The 24,738-nt window shown below is 34.8% G+C and overlaps 2 protein-coding genes across 4 annotated transcripts in view; one reads left to right on the forward strand and one right to left on the reverse strand.

Annotated features, from left to right (window-relative positions):
- Positions 1–24,738, forward strand: part of LOC135088579 (3',5'-cyclic-AMP phosphodiesterase) — a 474,744-nt gene that overhangs the window by 137,531 nt on the left and 312,475 nt on the right. The gene's annotated exons all lie outside the window — the stretch shown is intronic.
- On the reverse strand, positions 4,980–10,657 carry LOC135088569 (52 kDa repressor of the inhibitor of the protein kinase-like). 3 transcript variants are annotated; one of them, XM_063983417.1, is made up of 3 exons: positions 8,681–10,657; positions 7,848–8,100; positions 4,980–7,325 (listed from the first exon to the last, which is right to left on the reverse strand). In XM_063983417.1, the coding sequence occupies exons 2-3, from the start codon at positions 8,089–8,091 to the stop codon at positions 5,029–5,031; spliced, it is 2,541 nt and encodes an 846-aa protein (XP_063839487.1). In that variant the 5' UTR covers positions 8,092–8,100; positions 8,681–10,657; the 3' UTR covers positions 4,980–5,028. The 3 variants fall into 3 exon arrangements, with proteins under 3 accessions (XP_063839487.1, XP_063839486.1, XP_063839485.1); XM_063983416.1 differs by having other exon boundaries at positions 8,645–10,657; XM_063983415.1 differs by having other exon boundaries at positions 7,848–10,657.

Genomic DNA, 24,738 nt, shown 5'->3' on the forward strand with positions numbered 1-24,738 from the left:
GACTTCCTTCCGTTCAAGCGTCACACTCACAGCACTTTCTAATACAAATCATATCCAAGTGATACAAATTAAAACAACTTTCAAAAACTTTTGGGAATATATTTTAGAATCGAATAAATATAGAATATAACTGCCAAAGTAAACACGGTTCAAAGAGGCGTGGCGTCACCCGACCTTCCGGAAGTTCCGCGCCGGCTAAAAGAATTTCAAGATTACGTCACCCGACCTATCGGTAGATCCTCGGTTTCGATCGGTCGCGATTGGAAAAACATTTTATGATCAGTTACTCGTAGTAGCGATTATTTAGAGCTTGGATAATAAATTATAGTTGTTGCAATTCACAAAGCTTTGCATGTGGTTAATTACATTAATCAGTACACGCATCAATTTTGTTCAGTCTTTTTGTTTATCTATACTTATAATAAATCTGTAGAAAGGTCAATTCTGTACATGAAATATATTTTCAAAATAACTATCAGGGGGTGATTAGTGATCGATACTGATGCCAAAAATGCAATCAGTAAAATTTTTGTCTGTCTGTCTGTCTGTCTGTCTGTCTGTATGTTCCTTATAGAAACAAAAACTACTCGACGGATTTTAACGAAACTTGGTACAATTATTCTTCATACTCCTGGGCAGGTTATAGGATACTTAGGAATTCCCACGGGAACGGGCATTAGCGGGAAAATCCTTTTGTATGAAAAATCTAAACCGCTTAAGTTAGACGCTTGAAATTTGGCATGCAGGTCCCTTAGTAAACTTAAAGCTTAGTTACAACAGGATATTGCGAAATTCCAACGGGAACGGGAGTTAGCGGGAAAAAACATTTGTATGAAAAAATATAAACCGCGTAAGATAGATGAAGGGGGTAAAACGGGATCCACGCGTACGAAGTCGCGGGCGGCCGCTAGTTAATAAATAAAAATATCATACTAAAATTGCATACATAATATGTTTGTATTGGTCTGGATGTTTTCTTTCCATAATTTATGTATAACGTATGTACGGGGCTCTGTATCGAAAATCACTATGAGTAATAAGCATCAAACACGGTTACCTGGAGTGCATTACCGCAGCAAAAAGCTTGCCATCTTAAATGAACGGTATAATATCCAGGTTTCGTCAGTACAGTTGCGAACAAAGGTGTTTGTGTAGTGTAGTTGAGTTGAGAGGTCAGATTATTGAAATAATAAAACGAACATTTTATATTTTAAATACATTTTAAAAATAATTTACATTACAGATAACAATGAGAGGATGACATTGCAAGGTGGTGCCAGTGTCCAGTCTTAAATCCGTTGATATATTATGCTGCATCTGCCATGTTTTTGGCTAAAAGATTCTTCTATCTTGCAGTTTAGACTTTTATTACAGACCTCAGACAGTATTTTTGGAAAACTTTTACGCATGGTGGAGGAAGGGACGCTCTAGAGACTCAAGTCTATAAGGAGTCACATGAACTCCAGTTTTAAATCTGTTGACATCTGCTGCATCTGCCATCTTTTTGGCTAGAAGATTCTTCTATCTTACAGCTTAGACCTTTAGCTATAGACCTTAGACAGTATTTTTTATTATTTATTTGTGTCAGTGTGCTCTTCTAAAGAGTGTAAGACGATTGTATGTAGGTACTATTAAAATGTAATTTTAACTCATTGGTTTTGTCTCATATTTGAGAAATGTACTATGTATCATGAGTAGACTCTTCGTTTAAAAGGATGCGAACGATTTAAATTTCAATAGGTAGACAAAATTGATAATTCTTTATTATCAAAAATTTAAGCTTTCTCCAGTAACACTGATATTATTATACTGTGACTCATCAAAGTCATCATTGTCAAAAATATTGACAAATCGCGAACTGTCACGGCCAAAAAACTGACACGCGTCCGTCCTCCGTAAGCGCCACCGCGCGACTGATTGAGATTGTCCAAGCCGTCATGGACGATTTTTTCCACATTTTTTTAACATAGTAACTAAATAAGACGCAATATAAAAATTTCATCCGTTAAAAGCCCTCAAGTTATTTCTGAACTTTAGTTTAGTAAAAGATTTAGAATCTCAAATAGCTTATTTTAAAAATAAAACCATAAATAGAAAACGAATAGAGGTAACTTTGGGAATTTATTCTATCGAGTCAACTTCATCAAATCGTGTTTCCATCCGTTAATAGCCCTAGAAAATATCCTCAACTATGCCCAATAAAAATCTTAGCCTTTAATTTTACTGTTTAGTACCTCAAAAATGAAAAATGAAAACCTCATTTTCGCTATTTTCTCTGCTACCCGGCCTTAACTAACAGTGAGTCTAAATTGCTTTTTTTTTAAATAAATTAAACCATTACATCTTCGATTAAATAGTGTCTTAAATCCTCTTGAGGTTTGTCCAGACACTATTGTTCTCTATACAGATAGAATAAACATTTTAGTATAAGCAAGCATCCATAAATTTTGAATTGAGTATCTACTCGTATGCATAACATTTACCAACTTGTCCTTCCATGATGCTGTTGCTGTAAAAAATCTATGAGGAGTATTTAATTTAAAACGGAAAAGGACATGACTGAAGAAAATATTCTGATGTAAGGTATTATTGTTATTCCTAGTGTTAAAATAAGTGATTTGACGTGAGTTTCTTTTGATTGGACCAATTTACTTTTTCTTTATACCTTCAAGTTTGCTCATTCTATAACAATATCCTGATAATGAGGCACACAATAAATATAATCGTAACACATACAGCGTCGTTATGTTAGGAAATAATGATAGGTACATATCTAACGTTTCCTTGTTCACTATTATCACTAACAACGGACGCAGTATTGTCCATCATTAAAGTATTGCATGACATGTTGGAACTTATTCAAAAACTAGCGGCCGCCTGTGACTTCGTACGCGTGGATCCCGTTTTACCCCCTTAGGGGTGGAGTTTCGTAAAATCCTTTCTTAGCGGATGCTTACGTCATAACATCTATCTGCATGCCAAATTTCACCCCGATCCGTCCAGTGGTTTGGGGCTGTGCGTTGATAGATCACTATGTCAGTCAGTCAGTCAGTCACCTAGAAGATACTCATATTGTCTACACGCCCAGTGTATTTTTTTTTTTGTTTTGCATTAATTATTACAATTATAGGTATGTCTCGGTGGATTTTTTTCCAGTAACTATACCTACAGTACGCTAAAACTCAAAATTACCTATTTAAGAATTTTAAGAATTACAAAATGATGTCTATGTTACGGTTAATGTGATAAATTGAAAATTATGAATAATCGCCGGTTATTATGAATAATTACCGACAGTCGAGGTAAAAGTGATAAATTAATCACATTTATCAGTGACTATTTAATAATGCAATCTTAATACTAACAAATATCATAAAAGAGAACACCGGCTCGTGTTCAACGCCGGTGTACAGCCACACATTTGAACGTTTTAATATCATATATTAATATAATTTGGCATAATGACTTTGGACTGTTTCTTGCGTAACATTACTTTGCCATAATGCCCATAGCATATTGTTTTGATTTAAAGTGAAAAATAGGTTAGGGTGCGGCAGGGGTGGCCCTTGGGCCACCCCTAAGCCGCCTATTTAGTTTTATACACACATAAATGACCTCATATTAATCACATTTACCAAATCATTGAGGTAATTATTCATAATAACCGGCGATTATTCATAACTTTCAAATTTATCACATTGACCGTAACATCTATAAAATTTAAAATCTGATTTAGGGATATGCGTGGATAAAAGGACTCTAATAAATAAACAGTATAATTTATGGTTATATGCACAAAAAACAGTCTTAGATATTTATAGTTTCATGTTGAACGTAATAAATATTTTGTACCAAGAAAGGGGTAAAGGTCAGTGGGAATTTCAATAGCTTATCATGGAGGCGATACCTTACAATCAGCTGTATTGTTGGATAATACTGCTGCTGGATCGAAAAATAGATTTTGAACATAGTACGGGAATAGGTACGAAAAAAGATCGGATTGTTTAATACCATAAAGATACATACATCAGATTATGACTACTCAATTTATACCTTGCATCTTAGGTTCATCGACCCATCGTTTTTTTCTTTCCTTATGAGGTTAAGCACTGCTTAGAAATCCTAACAAGTTCTTTTATATTTATAATACGAGTATTTGGCAATTAGCAAATCAAGAATTCCCAAATTAAAATAATAGGTACAGTAATTATTAATGTATTTTCAAACGAGTTTCTAAAAGCGTAAATAAAATTATAAAGTACCTCGTATTTTCCAGATGAACGAATATTTCGCTACAACTTTTGCAGCGGGAATTTGAGAAGTTAAGCGTAAATCCTTTAAATCCAAATACGATTCTTACGTTGCCGTAGTAAGAACTCATATTTTGCGATGCTAGAAGTTCAGTGAACGTTCCGCATATGTTAGTTTTTGTAGTGCGATGCGCTTCACTGCATCTCCAGTTAATAATGTTACTACATAGGTATATCTGGATCAGAATTTAGCTATTTACAGTTAGTAATACTTTAGCTGCAGTTCTTGTTTAGTGTCTAGCGTGATTATTTTGATATTAAGAGAGAGTCGTTTTTTATGATATCCGTGCGCTTGTTGTTAGGTGCACTACGCATTTATCGTACAACTCTATCGAGTTGACTGCAGTGGCGGCCCTAGCAAAAGTTTTAGGTGGTGCAAAATCTCAAAATGGCGCCCCGAGTTGTTCCTATACTATGTAGTTACTTTATCCGTGATTACCTACTAGTATTAGATCTGCCAAATTACTATAGATATATGAGGCAAGTACAATGATGACTATCGTGCTTGTCATAGCAGTTGTTCTGCTCATTCGCAATAAAAAAAATGACGTCAATCCCGCTTGTATTACCCTCATGCCCTGCTGAGGCAAATTGTACAGATGAGAAATAAAAACAGTTAAGTAATAATTTTGTTTCACAACTTTTATTCAAACTGATAGGCTTAGGCTACATACAGTCTTAAAAAAAAAAACTTCCAACAACCACTTTAATGAAAAACTTAAATGGCTACCTTTCTGGCTTTTGCGCTTGCAAATTTTTTTATTAATTCGGAATAATTTAGCTTCTGAGCAATAGCATTTTCTATGGACAAGATTCCAAGATCTGACAGTCTTTCCTGACACATAGTAGAACGTAGGTAAGTTTTTATAAGTTTCAATTTACTGAAGCTTCGTTCCCCTTTAGCGACAGTTACAGGTATAGTCAGCAAGATGCGAAGTGCTGTCCACACATTTGGGAAAATATCCTGCCAATCATTCTTTTTAATAAGTTGGAGAACTTTAAGTGGCTCTGCTGATTGAAGATCTTTTATTAATGGGTTCAAGCTCATAAGTTCCTCAACCAATTCACAACCAGACACGTCACATTTTTCCCCATCTGTTAAACTGATTTGCAAATCACTACAGGCTTTTTCCAATATGGATCTTTCAGGAATTATTTTCATGTTGTATAAAAATGACCATGTATCATTGAATATTGATAGTTGTTTAAATCGAGTGACTAAGGCATTCTCAATTGTATCAATCATAGGGTAGAAAACGTTCATTTTAAACAATTCTTCAGGATCAGATGGTGTCTCATCTACGGCTTCATACTCAAATAATCGTTTCTTTCTTCGGGATCGGGCAGCCTTAAAAATTGGGTCTATCTCAGCCTGAGATGCTATTTCCTTAGCTGTTATTAGAGCAGATGAAGAGTCTCGGTACTGTTTCACAAATTCTGAGCAGTTTTTCAGCAATTGCGACGCATTTGGTAAATCCATAGATTCAGACTGCATAGCCTTACTTACAATGTTTACTTGAAACAATATATCATACCAAGCCACCATTGTAACTATGAACTCAAATTGCTCCATGTATTGAATTAGAGACAAGGCCTCTGATGCAGCGACTGAGTCATTTGTTTCTTCATGAAGATTCAGAAGGGCATCACGAACTGAAGAGTAGTGATAGCGAACAGCAGCAAGGCTAGAAATTCTACTCTCCCAGCGAGTTTCGCAAACTTTTTTCAGGGATAACCCTTCAATGTGCTTGGATACCACTTCCCATCGCTTTGTTGATCCGGAAAATAAAACAAACAGTCTTTGGAGAAATCCAAATAAAGAAACTGATTTAACGGAAGTTTTCGCTGCATCAGCTATCACTAAATTCAAACTGTGACAACCACATGGATTGAAAAATGCTCGAGGATATTGATTCAAAATTCTGGTTTGGACACCTTTATTTATTCCTACCATATTCGCTCCATTATCATACCCTTGGCCGCGACAATCGTTCATGTCCAAGTCAAACTCTTGCACAATTGTATCTAGAAAGATTCCAGTAAGTCCTGCTCCCGAAGAGTCACTTACCGGCTTGTAAGCAACAAAACACTCACGTACTTCGACTTCTTCATTAGTATCGACAAAACGGAATGTTACTGATAATTGTTCAACGTGGCTTACATCAGGAGTACAGTCCAGTATGATAGAGAAGTATTTAGCTGATTTTACCATAGACAAAATATTATTTCGGACTTCACTTGCAAGTAAGCCAATTAACTCGTTTTGAATACGTTTGCCAAAATAATGGACATTAGTCTCCTTATTTACAACACGACGAAGGTGCTCCATCATTACAATATCAAATTTTCCCAGTAACTGCACTAAACCCAGGAAATTACCATTATTAGGAGTGTATAAAGTTTCCGCTCCAGAACTCCCTCTAAACGATAAATTATTGCTTGCTAAGAAAAATACTATTGACATCATTCGTTCGAGGATAGCAACCCATCGTGTTTTCTCACTCTCAATCTGCTTTTGCAAGTGCTTGTCTATTCCACTGAAGTTCTTTAATCTAATTGACGCTTCTATCCAATTGTTCACAGCACGTCGATGATCTGAGGATGTTTCGTGAATTTTGAGACGCGTTGATAAGTGCCTCCAGTCGTCAAATCCTTCTTTTCCCAATCTAGACTGGGGATTTGTATTAAATAAACGGCAGCAAAAACAATGTACTTTATCTGCAGATTTAGAGTACACGAGCCATCTTCTTTTGAAAGTTTCCCCATTTGGCATTACTCTTTCAAAATGCATATTTGAAAAATGACGACCGTCAAGTTTCCTTGGGTAGTTTTCGTTACTCATTTGATTACTTACAGGGCCTTCAGTAATTATTTCATCTCTTGTCGCAGAGTCAATGAATGGCCATTCTGAAATATCATCATATTTTTTTTTTCTAAAAGGAGATGATGATGATTGTACATCGGATATAATTTCTTCCGAAATATTTTGAAATCCAGAAGAGGTTCCTGGAATACCTAAATAAATACAGAAAAAGTAAGTCCAGACGAAAAAATTATGAATTATGAACATTTCGCTAACTGAAACGAACGAGGTGAGGGAATAATTTGTATTAAAAGCTTCAAGCGTAATTTCATATTCCAACTACATAGTTCACTTGCTACTGTGCTTGGCGTTTGTAGACCGAATTGGAGGACGTCTTTAAGCTTCAGGATAGGATAGAATGGAATTGGAATTCTTGAGTGGCGCCCATGTCCCTACCGGAAGACGCAGCGCGGGCAGGTTCTCCTCAGGGTCAACCGATGACCTGGTGAAGGTCGCGGTAGCGCAAGACGGGACGTTGTCGGATGCTTTGGGGGAGACCTATATCTAGCAGTGACAAATGAATATACGCCAAATTAAATTAAGCATGTTTATGATTTTGGCCACTGAACTAGTTGGAAAATGAAATTACGCTTGAAGCTGCTAGTCTAATAACACCAATAGGTATTTTTTTGGAAAGTGAATGAAAATTTAGCAACAACGAAAATATAGAGAACCAGGTAAATCTTCTTGAATGTGTTGTTTTTCATCTTCATGAGCTTCGCCTGAAGAACTTTTATTAAGTAGGTCTTCTTCCGTTGCGTGGTGGAGTTGAACTAGTTCTGATGATAACGATTCAGATGATTTCTCAGGTCTCAAAAATTTCGATAATAATTTAGCTGCCTTCTCAGATTCTTCTTGCTTTTTCCGTTTTCTTTTTAAGTTTTGAGCACCAGATAATTTTTTTGGAGGCAGTGACATGATTTTTTTCTGTAAAAGATAAATTTATTAAATGTAATACAATACACCTATTATATGCTGCGATTACATAAAGTCCATTTCTTCCACGGTAACAAATCACAGAGTTAGGTTCGCTTTACAAAAAGAAAAAAATATTAATAACTAAAACAAAAAAAAAAACACCCCGACTATGGAAAGCTCGCGTCGCGCTCTAAAAAGTATAGAAAAAGAAAATATTCTTGACAGACATTCTTCTCAACAAACTATTTAATATTTATCATCTATTAAGTAGACAACTTACATACAATTTTTATTTTTATACACAGATATATATGTAATGATGTTCAGAGGAAAGCCGTGGTCGTATGCCACCCTGCCCTAACAATCGCTTACTACTGTTAGAATGCATTGCAAATTGCAATACCCTTAAGATACGAGCTGAAAACATAACACTCCTTTAGGGTTCATCGCAGTCGGGTAATATATAAAAACAAATAATTAAGTACCTACATACATCCAAGATCTAATATCGCTAAATGACGTAGACTTATGTACCTACATTCATTATACTTACATGAACACGAACACGACCTGCTGCAACAGTACTTACCTTGAGTTTAATCTATAGAATAGCAATAATACAAGTAACTTTGCGCTAAATACACAATAAATACACTTGCGCGAGAATAAACAATGACAACAGGCTGGCGAAGCATCAGCAACTAACAGTTGACCATAGAGAAAAGTAATACATAGGAAATAGAGAACCCTCTCTGTCAAATTTTTGAGCCTACTAATTGACAGCCTGGTGTTAAATTCCCTGTACTTAACCTACGTACGTAACGCTCACATACATACATAGTACACGCACACATACATACATAAAGTCCACGCACACATACACACAGTTCACGCACACATAGGCCCTCATAACCTTCAAAGAATTATTGTTTTTATGATGTACAATGTAGAATTTTTTCAAATCCATTATTTTGAAAATATTTATCTTTATGGTGTACGTATTTTCAAAACAAGGTATTTGGAAAAATTCTACATTGCACATGGAAATGCAAATAAGTAAACAAAAACTTTTGAATTTAATAATTTTACTTTATTTATGAACACACATAATATTATACACCAAAAGCGTCTTTTCGCAAAGTTTTCAACACAGAACACAGCACATTGAGAAAACTCAGATCACTTGTGAACATAACAGAAAGTTTCTTCGCGATTCACGAAGGAACGAACAAAACTCCGATGAACCAGAACAGCAGCAGGTACGAAGGAATGAACTTGAATTTGACTCGACTCTTCAATACTTTAATAGGGCCACAGAACTCATAAACGATGGCTAAGAAAACAATAATGCATTCAATTCAACCTAACAAAAACAACACCGGCCATTTTGGAGGAAAAACAAAGTTGCCATATGTTAAATAGTAATTTCTACTACTCTATTATGTAAATTATAACAAAAATGTCAATGTTCAGTTTTAAATTAAAACAAATTAATTTCATTTAAAAAAAGTTTTCACATTGTAATTAACAATATTCTCAAATATATTTTAATTAAGAAAAAAATGAAAATATGAAGGAAACAGGAGCAGCGACATCTAGAGCGTTTTAAGGTAGTTAAAAAGTATTTGAATTTATTCACCGATGTCGCTGTTTGGAAGCAAGTTTCACTTTGATGACCGTTGTATGGAAGTTTCTTCACCCTGCAGTTGACTGACACTGGCGCGGCGCACCAGTGTTGTTCCTGACAAATTTAGGGTTGCCGTATTCTAATTCTAAAATTGCCGGATTTTTAAGGAAAACTAAGAAAATTGCCGTATTGTATAAAATCTTTATTTGGAAAGTTTAAATTTAAAAAAAAATACAAGTGATGTATTATGTACTATGCGTATACTACTTTTAAACTTACTTTTTTTATTCTTCACTTTTTAAGGTTTTGAATAATTTAGTCCAAGAACCTACCCGAACAAAAGTGAAGAATCTACCAAAATGAGAAAATAACGATTTTAGACATTAAAATCTCAGAGATAAGGTTGCATTTTTGGCGTTTCTTTTCGTGGCGCTTCTACTTCATCTATGGTTTACAAGTTTTTTCGTTCCATTAGACGAAATATTTATTTTTTGTTTACTAAAAACTCATGAAAAACTCATAAAACTCTACTTTACTCAATTGCCGTATATTTTGATACGGTAATCAAAGTGCTGCCGTATACCGTATTTATGGTGCCTAAGATGCCTGAATGCCGTATATTACGGCAATTGCCGTATCAAGAACAACACTGCGGCGCACACAACTGAAGTGACGAGACGGACGACCGACGGACGAAAGAAATTTCACCTCTCTCCCTCGCACGTCGCCTGCCTGCTTCTGTTATCAAAGAAAGCCGCCCTGCACGCTGCCGCCGCCCGTTTGCGCTCCAGATGGATCGTCGGTCAATAACGATTTTTTTTAATAATCGTTTCGGTGACGTGTGGCGAAAGCGGGCGCGTTTCGATTGATTTCGGCGCCCCCCATAACCGGCGCCCGGTGCAGTCGCACCGCTCGCACCGCCCTAGGGCCGCCACTGGTTGACTGCGCACTTGGCAGCCGTGACGTCACATCGACGCTCTGTTACGGATGGGGCTAACGTGGGGAGGTGTGCGGATGAGTGCGAGGGAGAGTCGTATTCTAGCGAGGTGCGCAGTCGAGTTACGAGTCGTTGTACCTTTTGGCCCTCACAGAGTTTCCGCTGATAACGCGTATTTGGAAATAGGTATGTCCCTTGTAACAAATCAGGGCAGTCCTAATCAAACCAAACGCGTCCTTCAAAGCATATTATTCTAATTAGTCATTGAAACAAAATTGGGAATTATCTCATATTTCTTGAATACCTCTACATATCAATCTTGTCGGAGAAAACACGAAGGTAACATTGACCCGTTGAGGAAAAAACTCGTTTTAGACAACGGATATTATTGCATTAACTATCCATTTCACGAAATGAAACGTTTATTTACATTCTGTCAGTTTTGTTTATGTTTGAACAGGCAGCGGCATGTAAAGCTGAACACTGTGGCATCTTATTTCCTTTTGATAGGGGCGATTTCTCAACAAAAATGTACCTACAGTCTGATGTGCTGTCGACTGTAAACCAATTCCACGTTCCGTTTTAGAGTAGTTTCAGTAAATAAATGTTATTTGAACGCGGGTTTATGATCCTCCGGCGAGCGTGCTGTATCGCGAACGCTCTAACACTGGGGCCGGAGTGATAAAATACGTGCAATCCAAACATTGTTTTAAACTTTATAGTCAGGTTCATAAGTTTTTAATACTTTTATTACCTGTCCCAAGCAATTGACTCGGGCAAAATAATAAAATCAGTTAGCTACTCCCAATTAAGGTACAGATACCATTAATTGACACAAGTCATTTGCTGGCTTACAAATTACAATCTCATCCAAAAGGGCTTCAAAAAACTTGGTATTGTGTAGGTATAGTTCTTCGATGTTTTGAGCCCTTGAAAATAATCAATTAATTAGCAATCAAATAATTAATTTGCAAAATTTTACTTGCACCTTGCAAGGGACATGGAAAAACAACTCAAAAATATTTACGTTAAGTACCTCTTAATAGTGTTCCCTCAGGGAACTTGACCATAAATGATCATGACTTGGTCGTTATGGCAGTGTACTTACTTAAACGTTTATACGAGTAGGTAGTCAGTTTTATCAGGATATATCTCATCTTAAATCAAGATATCCTGAGATAATAATATTCATTAAACTGGTAAGTTTTTGTTTTAGTGTTCAGAACATGAGCTGTAAATAAAGCCCGTTATCTATATTCTTTGAGTCTGAACTTTACATAAAATTAGCCCTATCTATGCAAATTAAGGAATACCGTAAAAAGTAAAGGCGATGACATCGCACGATCCGGTCTTAAGATATTTCTTAAACGCCCAAAAATAATGTTGATTAATAGTTACATTTGTCACTAATAGCTTTGCCCATGCAAGGCCAAGCTTTCAAGGCTGTGTGCCATTGAACTAAGGAAAGATAATACTTATGTTGTAACTCATGCAAACATACAGGATGTACGAGTAGGTAACAGGCTGGTAAAAACTCAACCTTAATTTTTGTAGACAATACCACAGTAATACTATACAATACATAGTAGCACGTCAACTTAAATGCCGTGACTTTTAAGTTACTTGTATGTACCTAATATCGTTTTTCTCATTTCTAGAACTGAACTAAAAACAAATACCTTACTAGCGGCTCTTGAATTTTGCAAAATCCTGTTTTAGTGAGTACGTATCTACGTTCTAAAAGGAACCCCCATGCAAAATTTGGGACTCCTAGCACTTGCAGTTTCTGAGATTTCGTGATGAGTGAATCAGTCAAGTGACCTTTCGCTTTTAAATATAGATCAAAGTATGTATTACAGTATTTAGGCCTAATAATATATTTTAGACTGTCGGCCACAACAAAGGTTTATTTCTCAATCAATTTAGTTTTATATTACAGGCTGATCAAAGCACTTCAAACTTTCATTAGGCACTGTAAAACTGCTTTTTTAAAGCCTACTTACAGAAATAAATGAGTTTTACTGAGTTTTTTAGTTTTTACTTTTCACAATTATTAACCACCAAGGTTATTTACTGCCCGTCTTAGTGAATTAGTCGTACAATTGAAACCCAATTCATCCGTCACTAAGCAAATTTGCCCTCGCAATAGTGGCCAGCTTTATGGGCTGTTTGCCATGGTTTGCCATGAACACAAGGTCAGGGTGGTGTCTGGAAGAATGCCGATAGTGATGGACCTTCGCGTGTCCATGAGGTATCGAGAAGCATCGATTGGCGGTGAAATTGCGTTTTTCATCGATTAATTAAATTAATGGGAAAGTGATTTGTGTTGGATGATAATAATTTTTTAACTATGCTTAGTATCAGGTGTAGCTCTCGAAGATATAAAAACCTATTTATCTAAATATAAAAATCTACATGTTGCCCGCGGCTTCGCTCATGTAAATCTCGGTCTACTATATCCTAATATTACTCAAGGATAATAGGATAATATACCATTTTAATGGTGAAATAATTTTTGAAATTAAATTAGGTCCAGTAATCCAGTAGTTTTTTAGTTTATTCGTTACAAACATACAAAAATAGTACACAGTCTTTATAGTGTTAGTGAAATAACGCCCGTATTCACAAACATTACTATGAGGTCTCAAAGTGCGCGTTGGACGCACACGAATCAATCACAGAGCTCTGTTCAATGCTGTGCGTTTGATTTACTGCTTCACTTAAGAAAGCATTGTTTATGAATATGGGTTGTACCTATATCAACTCTCTTACGTCAATAACAATTGAGAATCTTCTAGTTTTCCGCACATCATAAACAAATGAGCATCAACGATTATAAACTATACATAACATCGTAATAGTGAGGCGATGATACCGCGTGTCTGCGACTATCGAGAGGCACTCTTCTGCGTTATTAACGGACTGGGGATGATTCAGGTCGGTGGTTCCCTCTCTGTGTACTCCAAGAGTCGGATTACAAAGATTGATGTTTCTACAATGTTGGTACTAATTAATATAACACATTTTTGCAAAGCTGTATGAGTAAAGATAACATAGACCGTCATAAGGAACCAAAAATACCTCATTATTAATTAAACGTGCAAGCAATGATAATAATTGAATTAAGATATAAATGAAAATCCAATTTCCGTATTAGGCAGTTTCCTAATACCTTATCCTGATTATGTGAGTTGTAAACCACAAGTTTTAAAAAATATTTTTCTTCAACTAGGTAATTGCTTCTTTACGTTTCCCACCTTTCATCACACATACGTCAGCTATTATTAAAGAAGATATTGTCTCACGATTTATCATTATCTAATGAAAGCAATGTTATAATTAATTGTTTAAGTAAAAAAACTAATTATGTGTCCTTATAGTGATAGTAAAAATATGCAGTGTCAGTTGCAAGTTATCCTTTTCTTTAAGCGATTTCGCAAAAGAAATACCTAGTTTTTTGCTTTTTTCCTTTCCTAAAGTCAACAGATAGGTACCAATAATACGAAATTGGCCGCGGAAATAAGCAGGTTTTTCTTTGCAATCACTTTATGAGCCAGGCCAAGGTATTGGTTTGTTCGTGAGATACGAATTATATTAGTTTATGTGACACAAAAATATCACGAGTAAAATAATCTGGAGGCAGTTTTGCTATACACGTATTGGCGTTATACACAGAATACATAATTGTGTGACGGAATAATTATTTTATCCTATTCATTGAGTGCATCAGATGACTTCTCTATAATATTTTTTCTCTAAATGCGTTTTTAACATTACCTATCCAATAAATGGAAATATTTAATTCTAAATCTATATTGATTTGATTCCATAATTTTATTCAACTGTAGCTGAAGAAAACAATTTCCTTTTCATCTATCTCCATGCGGTCGAACTGTAACATATTTAACTGTAACTTACTACGTATACCAACTGAGACATGGCTTCCACTCTTAACCTCATTTACTCTACCACTTTAGCTTGCTATAGATAGGCTATCCTTGCTAATGTCAATTATTATGATTAGTACCTACTTATGTCAGTAATATTTAGGTATATCCTCACCTAACTCCTCCTATGTTCTTCTGATTAATTTCGTTGCGGGTCCAATGACAGTTTAACTTTCCCCCGGGACAAACTTGACCTTCATTGGTTGGGTTTTTATGGCGGTCAAGCTGTAGATCCTGGCTACACAGGAGTTGTAATGGTGGGAACGAGAGGTGGAAATAATCCCGTTATATCAATATCAGTAATTTCTTTGAAAAAAATAAAGAAGCACTGGTGGTAGCCCTAGATTAGACTAGGTCTCTCGTATTTGCCCAAGTTTGTGTACCTTTTCTACCTTTTCTTTCAACGATCTAAAAAGGGTAAATAGTCCCTCAATTATAGATACGATAGCTTGGGAATTTATCATTCAGTGGAAGAAAAACTTTACGACTATCCAAGACATTAGCCGGTTTCAATCAAGATCGGAACTATTCTTTGGTACTGCCTATTGTCTTTGGTGCGAATTCTACATTACATGAGGTTCTCAATCTTTTGAAGACGATTATTTAAATATTTTTTTTCACTTCTTTAAAACTGTTTTGGACATTCTCAGCACTGGCCTATTTATTGTCCCGAAGCAGTGGTAGGGTTAATACCGGGACGTGTAAAAGTACTTTTTAAAAGTCTTATTGCAAAAATAAATTAGTTTTATGAGTTATTTATTGAATCTCTTTTAAGCTCATAACCTTTATCCGTCTAAGTATATTTTTCATTTTCCAAAAACAAACACTACCTAAAAAGGCTTTGTTGCCCATTCAAAACAAGTATAATCATAACACAAATAAATTATTAAATATTTTTAGCTTCAAGTGTAGTAAGTAGTATAATTACTTTTTCCTTGTATATTCTTAAAGTAATTTTTCCTCTTTGTTAATAAGCAGTAGGTTCCTCTATTTAAATTTTAAAATTTTCGGAGAAGGACTTTTGCGACTCCCCTAGGTACTCGCCTATTTTTCATAGTATTGTTAACCTTTAAATATTCATGTTAACCAATTAACATGTTATACTTTTACCTCTTTACCATACTATTTATTCAAGCAGTGCGGCATGTTAGGCAATGGCTATCCAGCTAACGGTGTTCTATTGATGATTTTTAGCAAATAAATATATTAGTTGAATGCCTGTTTCGAAATAAAACTAATGCACGCCACTGCCTGTTAGTTATTTAGATACTTCGCGGTTTCTTGGAAGACTGACATATTTAATGTTTAAATATATCAAAAATAAACCGCTGTAATAAAATTATATAGTAGGTAACATTTTGAAGACGACTGACGAAAATATTTCGTAGCTAAACATCTCATGTTGACATTCAAAACATTCAACATTTTAATATATTCTAAAATTATTTAAGAGCAGTACGTACTAAAATAAAGTCGCTTCATGTTATATGAGGTACGAAGTCCGAGTAGTTTAATTGTCACCTTGCGGAAGTCAGATTTCACGCGTTCTTACCTGTTGCCGATTCTTAATTTTGTTTACTTCTAAACATAATTATTTTATAGAATTAAGTAGGTACACAGTTACACGAGTGTCTTTGATCTCCGAGATAAAAGCCTTAATTAAGAAAAATCTAAAACGTTATTACGCAGGCATTTGCTTAACGCGCGTTTTTACCTGTAACTACTCATTTAGTATTTTAGCATAAAAATACAACCTTGTAAAACAAAGTTACAAGAGTTTTCATTTGGCTCTAGGTCTAAAATTACATGCAGAAACGTCAATCGTTGGGTGTCCGCTTCGCTCCGGTCGGGTGCCCGCTCCGCTTGTGCGCCCGCTCCGCTCGTGGGCAGCGGCGGCGAGCGGCGAGCGATTCGCACGCACAGTCCTCTCGTAACCGCGGGTGAGCGCGCCTGCTGCGGAGGCCCGCACACCGTAGCAGGCACATGTCTACGAAATGTCACCTACCTTCAACCGATAACGTCCGTATACCGCGAACAGCCAAATAGCACGCCAAGTGCACGGCAAAGTTCATATTTCTAGTGAAGTTTATCACGAGTAAGTGCCATCACTTAACGGAATGTGTTGTTAAAAACCATAACCTTGACAAATCCTATTCGGTTTTTGTGTGTGTGTGTTTTTATCGCGATTAACTTCGAACGCGAGTTAAATGCACGCTGTCTTTCGCAAGTAAAACAGGAAATAGCAACAAAATGCAACCACGCGACGCAGTGTTGTTGTACTCATGTGTCAATTATTATTCGTTAATGAATTCGAATGTGACTTCACTTCGAGCCGGTTTTGTTTACGGACCTGCTTTTGACCTTGGTGGTAAGATACGCATCTATGTTTCACTAGACATTAAAATGAGACCTAACAATGCAATTTTTTACCGAAATCAAGCAACAAGTTTGAAGTAACTTAGCATATTATACTTACTGTGCATTTGCAATCAAAGCGTGTGATCGTCTTATCAAAGGAAAATAAAAACATTGAGAAAACAGTTATTCACTGTGCGACTCCCAACATCAACATTTAAATCGTAAACATTGTTTTCCTTGCAATGACGTTCGTGCAAATTGTGTATAGTGCCTATTACGGGAATTTAAGCAGATGGCATAACTGGGAGGAGTGCCAAAGCAGAGCTACTTGAACGCAATAATCAACTTCAAGTAGCTTGTGCAGAATAGGCAGTTAAATTGAAGTAATCTATTTATATTATAATTACCGCTTCACAAGCACACAGGGTAATAATCACGGCTTAATAAGGAGTAAATTATGGCGTAATTATACAGAAAATTAGAATAATGTGTGTTATGAAGTAGGCTTGATAAGCATGAACGGAGCGTATTTTGATAAAGAAATAATTGAAATACTCAGCACCAAGTAATTTGCATTCATCTGAATGAAATAATATTATTATTATAATAAGCAACTTAGTCTATTCAACATTTAATTAATAATAATTTATTTATTAATATCTACAGGGTGGCCAAAACAGTGAGGTCTAAAAGAAAAATTTAGATTCCTTACATCAAGGTGTACCTAAATCACCCCCATGTATGTAATACGATTGTGCTTAGTTTAGGAGATAGAGTTAATTTTGTGATATTTTAAAATTTTATGACCTAGTAGGCTTTAAACATTTTTATCTTTTTTTTGGGTTGACTTTTTTCAGATTTCTTTTTTTCGACAGATTTGTTAATAAATGCAGATGTTTGAAAAAAATAATCACCTTCCTATCTTTGATTCAAGATACAAAAGTTTTGCTAGAAACATTAAAATTATGCTTTTATCAGAACACAATCAAATTTTCAACTTAAAAGTTTAAGTAAAAAAAAGAACTTCCATAGGTTCAAAACCATTTTAAAAACTGCGCCGTTTTCTAAACATTCATAATAATACAAAAAAACATGTACTTAATGGGCCACTATTTCCTGTAATCGGTCCACTAAAGTGGTAAGTCGGAGATTCCGTTACATGTTTTTGACTTTCTTAGAGTGAATTAATATTGGGAATCCTCTAAGTTTACATTACGTAGAACAGATTTAGAGCAGTAACTGGAAAGAACATATTTTTATTCTCAACGAGGAAGCTCTTGCCCTTCGTCACACCTGGTGGAAACTGATGATTAGGCTGAAGGTGGAAGGGAACTTCAACTACAGAGGAATTATGGCTTCCTACCTCCAAATGCCGGAATACAGTAATGCTATTAACATTATTGTTATAGTGACAGACTTAAGAAAATAGAGTTGCTAGCCAGGCAGACTTAGATCAAACCCTACCACCAACCAAACCGAGTAGAAAATTTTACCTCCACTGGAAATCAAACCCGGGACCTCTGAAGCTTACCTCTTACCACTTGAAGACAGACGCAGTTGTTACATTTTACTATTACCCTTGAAATACCTACTACAGTGAGAAGAAGAAGGAGGGATATTTGGTTTATGTTCATTAAAACTTACTTAAAACAACAATGTGTTCTGGAATTTGGAGGTAGGAAGCCGTAGTTCCTTTGTAGTTGAAGTTCCCTTCCACCTTCAGCCTAATCATCAGTTTCCACCAGGTGTGACGAAGGGCAAGAGCTTCCTCGTTGAGAATAAAAACATGTTCTGTCCATTTACTGCTCTAAATTTGTTCTACGTAATGTAAACTTAGAGGATTCCCAATATTAATTCACTCTAAGAAAGTCAAAAACATGTAACGGAATATCCGACTTACCACTTTAGTGGACCGATTACAGGAAATAGTGGCCCATTAAGTACCTGTTTTTTTGTATTATTATGAATATTTAGAAAACGGCGCAGTTTTTAAAATGGTTTTGGACCTATGGAAGTTCTTTTTTTTACTTAAACTTTAAGTTGAAAATTTGATAATGTTCTGATAAAAGCATAATTTTAATGTTTCTAGCAAAACTTTTGTATCTTGAATCAAAGATAGAAAGGTGATTATTTTTTTCAAACATCTGCATTTAATAACAAATCTGTCGAAAAAAAGAAATCTGAAAAAAGTCAACCCAAAAAAAAGATAAAAATGTTTAAAGCCTACTAGGTCATAAAATTTTAAAATGTCACAAAATTAACTCTATCTCCTAAACTAAGCACAATCGTATTACATACATGGGGGTGATTTAGGTACACCTTGATGTAAGGAATCTAAATTTTTCTTTTAGACCTCACTGTTTTGGCCACCCTGTATAATTTTGAAGTCCTAAGAATAAGTCATCAATTAGAATAACAAGGAATGATTTATTATTTATTGCGCAGCATAATATTTTATCATATATTTTGACAAATAAATTATTACACATGCCTACTGACATAATTTTCTAATTTCAAGCAACCTATTCACAGTATTTTTATAAACCTTGCTATTGTTAGCTCCTTTTGTTGTTGCCTACAAGGAAAATTATGTATAGAAATGATAGAAAATAACATAATAATACTGATAATATGCTTACTAGTAATGAAATATTAAAAAAAAAATGGTTTTTTTACTTTTGACTTTAACAATATGATTGCTTTGGAGTCTGTATCTGTATAGTGACCATACTTACTCGTACTCGTATATTATACTCGTAATTATAAAATACAGTAAAATATCTTCACAAGCCTTGACGTAACGGGAAATGTACGTATTATAATTTTATCAAATTATCAAGCTTCTTTTTACCATAAAATACTTTAGTTATTATCCTCAATCCTCAAGTATTACCTAATATGGTAACATTTTTAACTAAAACACGTAAAGTTAACGCCCAGTTTTCAGTACCACACCCACTCCTTTAGTAAAACAACAAAATATACCTGAATCACAACAAAATGTTCTCATAAAAATTTATTAGGCGTCGTAAATAAATTACGGTCACGTTTTTAGTGGCAGCCAAAAGATAAAGCTGTAACGAAATCATTTCTTCTGTATAGGGACTGTAATTTGAACTGTAACAGCTTGTCACATTTTTTAATGAAGGTTTTATACGCGTTTTATTTACGTAAACTTTGCAATACGGCGAGATAAGGCATGTACAGTTGCATATTAAAGTTGTTTCATAGTAACTGTATTTGTTAAAGGTTTTATGTGTAAAATAAAAAATAAATGTATGCGAATTGATGATAAGTGTAGTAGATATTTTTATAATATTTACTAAATATAAATCGTAGCTCCGTAACCGAGCGCTCTCCTTTATTCGTCTTCTTCTTCATCGCTACACTCTTGCCAGAGTGGTCGTGGTCGTCACACCAGGTCAGGCTCTCCTTTATAAATCTCTTCAAATATCTTAAAATACTTTCATGCAATTTTCTCCTCTCGATCAGTTAGTGTCAAACTTGGTAGCCTATACGTTTTTGTTTTTACATTATATGTAGTTAAAATTTAACTTGATGTAGTAGCGTGACGAAAAATTTGAACAACTAGTGTAAGCCTACAGATTTATAGAGATAAGTGAATTTAAAAAATATTTTTATATCTATGTTTTTAATAAGCTTCGTCTATGTTCTTAAGAGCTTTAGGCTTTCATTAAGTATACGTTGCATGTTACACTGCGATATTGTTTAAATCCATCTACCTTTTTTCTTTCTATTTCGATTCAAGTCATAGTTTGTTACCAATTTTGTAAAGCTACATGCAAATTAATTGTTAGAATTCACAAATCAAACTTCCACACCCGAAGAATTATTTCTATAACTTTAGCAAGTCTAAGTAGAAAGTTATATTATGATTTATATCTGTTTTCTTGAACAATAGTACCTACTCCACTGGTTACTTCTTGAAGTAACTCTTATAGCGAAATTATGTAACAAAAAATAACACTACCTATGTATAATTTAGATGTAGTTGAACATCGATAGTAAGTAAAATACACTCTTAAATTATTTTAAATCTCGATGTATGTACATACAAATAACACAGCTCAACAAAAAAACATTTTTTTTTGTTGCCCTGGTTATTTCTTCGGATTTATATACTTTGAAGCATACAATTTACGAATGTATTAACGAAAGTACTGAATTGGCACTAGTTTTTATGATATTAATGTTTAAGTGATAAACAATTTATATGGGCTCTTTGAAACATGCGTTGTTAATAAGTGACCAGGAACCTGGACTAAATTAGTTTTTCTGCACAATTTTAAACGTAATGGGACCAGATACTATCAGTAACAATGATATTACGATAAAATAATGTCATTACCACTGACAATGTGGTGGCTGGAATCAAGGAATGGCGGTTATAGTGCGACAAGGCTATTTGTATGTGGGGAGATTTAGAATGTCATTACCGAAGGAAGTAATGACAGTAATATTGATGTCATTACTTGTCGTATTGTCTGGACGCCTTAGATTTTTACTTCGCATTACACTTATACGTCTAATACCCATTTTGTATGTATATGGAACTATAGGGCAAAGAAAATTCACTGGGAACAAGATGTGTGGGCAAATTCGAATATACATGCACAAACTTATAAAAAGCTATTACTTATTCTGTATGTGAAGCTTGGAGAGGTTTAGTGTTGATTGTATAATTTTTTTAGGTAACTAGAAAGCACTAAATTACACAGTTTATTGGGCAAAATATGTCAAAGCAAATATGAGCATAATAAGCTGCACTTTCTTCGCAGTCGCGTGGGTAGATGTTTATTTATTTTTATAAAATTGCAGTGACGAGCAGGTATAATGATTCTATCAAGACGTAAGAGTGATGGAATAAAGATATCAAGGTAGATAGGATCGTTTCCTGACTAATTAAGTAATGTTGGTCACATAGCGAAATTGACCCAAAACATTTAATTTAAAAAATTCTATAAAAGGTGTTTCTCTGAAATCTTACATTATTTATGCATTTTTTAATCTTTTTACTTCTCTGTAAATTAATTAAAACCATTCAGAACAAAATTTGAGGTTCTTTTTAGATAAAATTTGATTTTATAAAATGTACTTGCTTAATTTTCTACTATTTATAGTGTAATCAGAAAAAAGACGATTAAAAAAAAACTAGAGCCAATCTGCTAAAAGTAATAATAGTTTCGTAAATTGTGGGTCTCAATTGACACAAAATCATTTAAATATCAAGGGCAACAAAAACACTGTTGACCAGTGTAATAGACAAGAATGTACTAACACTAAAAAAGGTGAGCTACATCCTAGTAAAGAGTATTAACGGAAGAATGACCCAGATACGGGAATACGTGAGAAAGACAAAAGAAGTTACGTATCCAGTACAATAAAAGTACAGTTTTAAACTGGAGGTGAGAAACTTAGGATTGAAGCGACTTTCTTTCACGTGTTACTTACACTTATGTGAAACTCTGTACCACAAGCACAAATCTCTCGTTATTGTAGAGCTGTAATTGTCATGGCAGCGGATGGTTTGCTGTCACCAGAGAGAATAATTTTGTTGTTGATTGACGAAAGATAGGCGCATATCCAATACAATGAAAGTACGGTTTTAAGCCGGAGATGTGAAACTTAGGATCATCTTTCTTTCACGAGATAAACTCTACATGTTACACTTAGGTATGTGAAGCGCTGTACCACATGCACAAACTACTGTCGTAATTGGAGAGCTGTAATTATTAATTTTAAACTTTCGCGTTGCATAATTGAATTAATTTAAACAGGTTTTAATACGATACGCGGAAAGGTAACATTGAAATATTATTAGCTGTATTTGTATTTGTATCGCATTTAAACCTGTTTACATTAATTCAAGAGCTGTAATTGTCATGACAGCGGATATTTGCTGTCACAAGAGACTATAATTTTGCTTTTGATTGGCCTAAATAACGAAAAAATTAAAAATCTTATATGAAAAAACAGTTCGCCAGTAGCTTTTCTTGAAAGATTTTTGTCGTTCATTTATGCAAATCAATTACAAAAATATTTTCTCTTGTGACAGCAAACAATCCGTTGTCATGATAATTGCTCTACAATTACAAGAGCTTTTCGTGCTAGGGGTACAGGTCGGGAACTGCGAGAACATCAAACACGATTTTATCTCGGCTCATTCCCCTCATGTTTCAAAAAAACTTTCCTCTAATGCTATAAGTAGTTTTTCACATCAAGAAAAAACATGTTCGAGTTTCTTTGACTAAAGATAACATTCGGACGGATGTGTAATGAGGGCTTGAAGGATAGTTTGTTTTTTATTATTTCAAGTACCTTTTTTGTCGCACAAAAGGGGCCTAATGTCAATACGTATCACTTACATCGTTCAATCGAATACCTTAAGCGTAACCTTCCTATTCGTTTTGTTTTTCCGAGAACACTTTCCATTTAAAAAAAAAGCTCTTCAATTAGGTAGGATGTGTTTAGGTAAACTAATCTAACATACTACTCTCTCATACTATATGTATTTACTTCACTCAAAGTGAAGCAAAACAAGTTGTTTATGTCGAATTAATGCAATCACTTAATATTGTTCTGCATTGTCCGGAGGCGCCTCGTGAGTGGTTGCACTCCGGTAGATAACTAGCACACTACGATTATCTTGAGATTGCTGTGTGTGTTAGGCACAGGTCATCGACACGTAACGTGTAAATCTGTGCTCTGTAATTGCAACTTCTTTTATTTTTCTTTATTATGAGTAGCACTAGCTAATTTTAGAGTCAAGGGAGCATTTACTTTATTTTTATTTTATTTATTTAAGTGCAGCAACAGAAAATAGTTTCCACAGTAATATTATGTATAAGTTACAGTTAAGTAACATTAAAGTTACCTTTTTAAATTTTAGAGTCACAGGAACATTTTATTTATTTATTTAGGTACAGCAACAGAATAATGTAATTAGTTTTCATGGCACCATAATTTGGATATTAAGTTACTTAACTTTTTAAAGTCACAGGAATACCTATTTACAATTTGCACTAAAATAAAGCCATTTGCACGTCTCTTTTGTTCGGGCATTTTAATTGTGTAATTAAATTCAAGTCTGGTTTTGTATTTCGAGAACATGTGGTTGCAGCTTTGTTAGACGAGAGCTAACCAAATGGCCAACGTACAGTCTTACGAGTAGGACTGTACATGCATGGCTAACCATTGTACAGTCGACGGAATATTAGAGTATACATTGATATAACAAAATAGCATCTATTTTATATCACTGAGGGCCACGCGCCCTTCATGATGTATACTGTGGTCTGTGCGTCATGGCTTCTTACTGAGGGGAGACTATTCTGGTGCCTTTACTTAGGTTGTAATTAGAATAGGTTATTTGTTTTTCATGGTTTTTATTTTGCTTCTTTTTTCTATTACAACTACACAACGCTAGTTTACCTTGACGTTAAAAAAATAACTGACGTCACAATTCATCTTATGTGATCTATGCTATGACGATATTCAAAAGATTTAGGAGTAAACAGTCAAAAAACCTAATTTAAAAACAATAACTTGATTAGTAATTTGCATCGGGACAAACAGAACGGTTCTGTGACCTTTAGTGAAGTACGAGGCTGTTTCCAAGCGAGCTATAATTATGCTTTTATGCAATTAATTATGAGTTAAACCTTTGCTCATTTAAAAATCGTAAACATCTGATAGTCGTTTAATACCTACTTCCTGATTCGTGGACAGCGGTGGCAATCATATGTTAATTCAACGTG

This window comes from Ostrinia nubilalis, chromosome 4 (genome assembly GCF_963855985.1).
Source record: "Ostrinia nubilalis chromosome 4, ilOstNubi1.1, whole genome shotgun sequence".
NCBI lineage: Eukaryota > Metazoa > Arthropoda > Insecta > Lepidoptera > Crambidae > Ostrinia > Ostrinia nubilalis.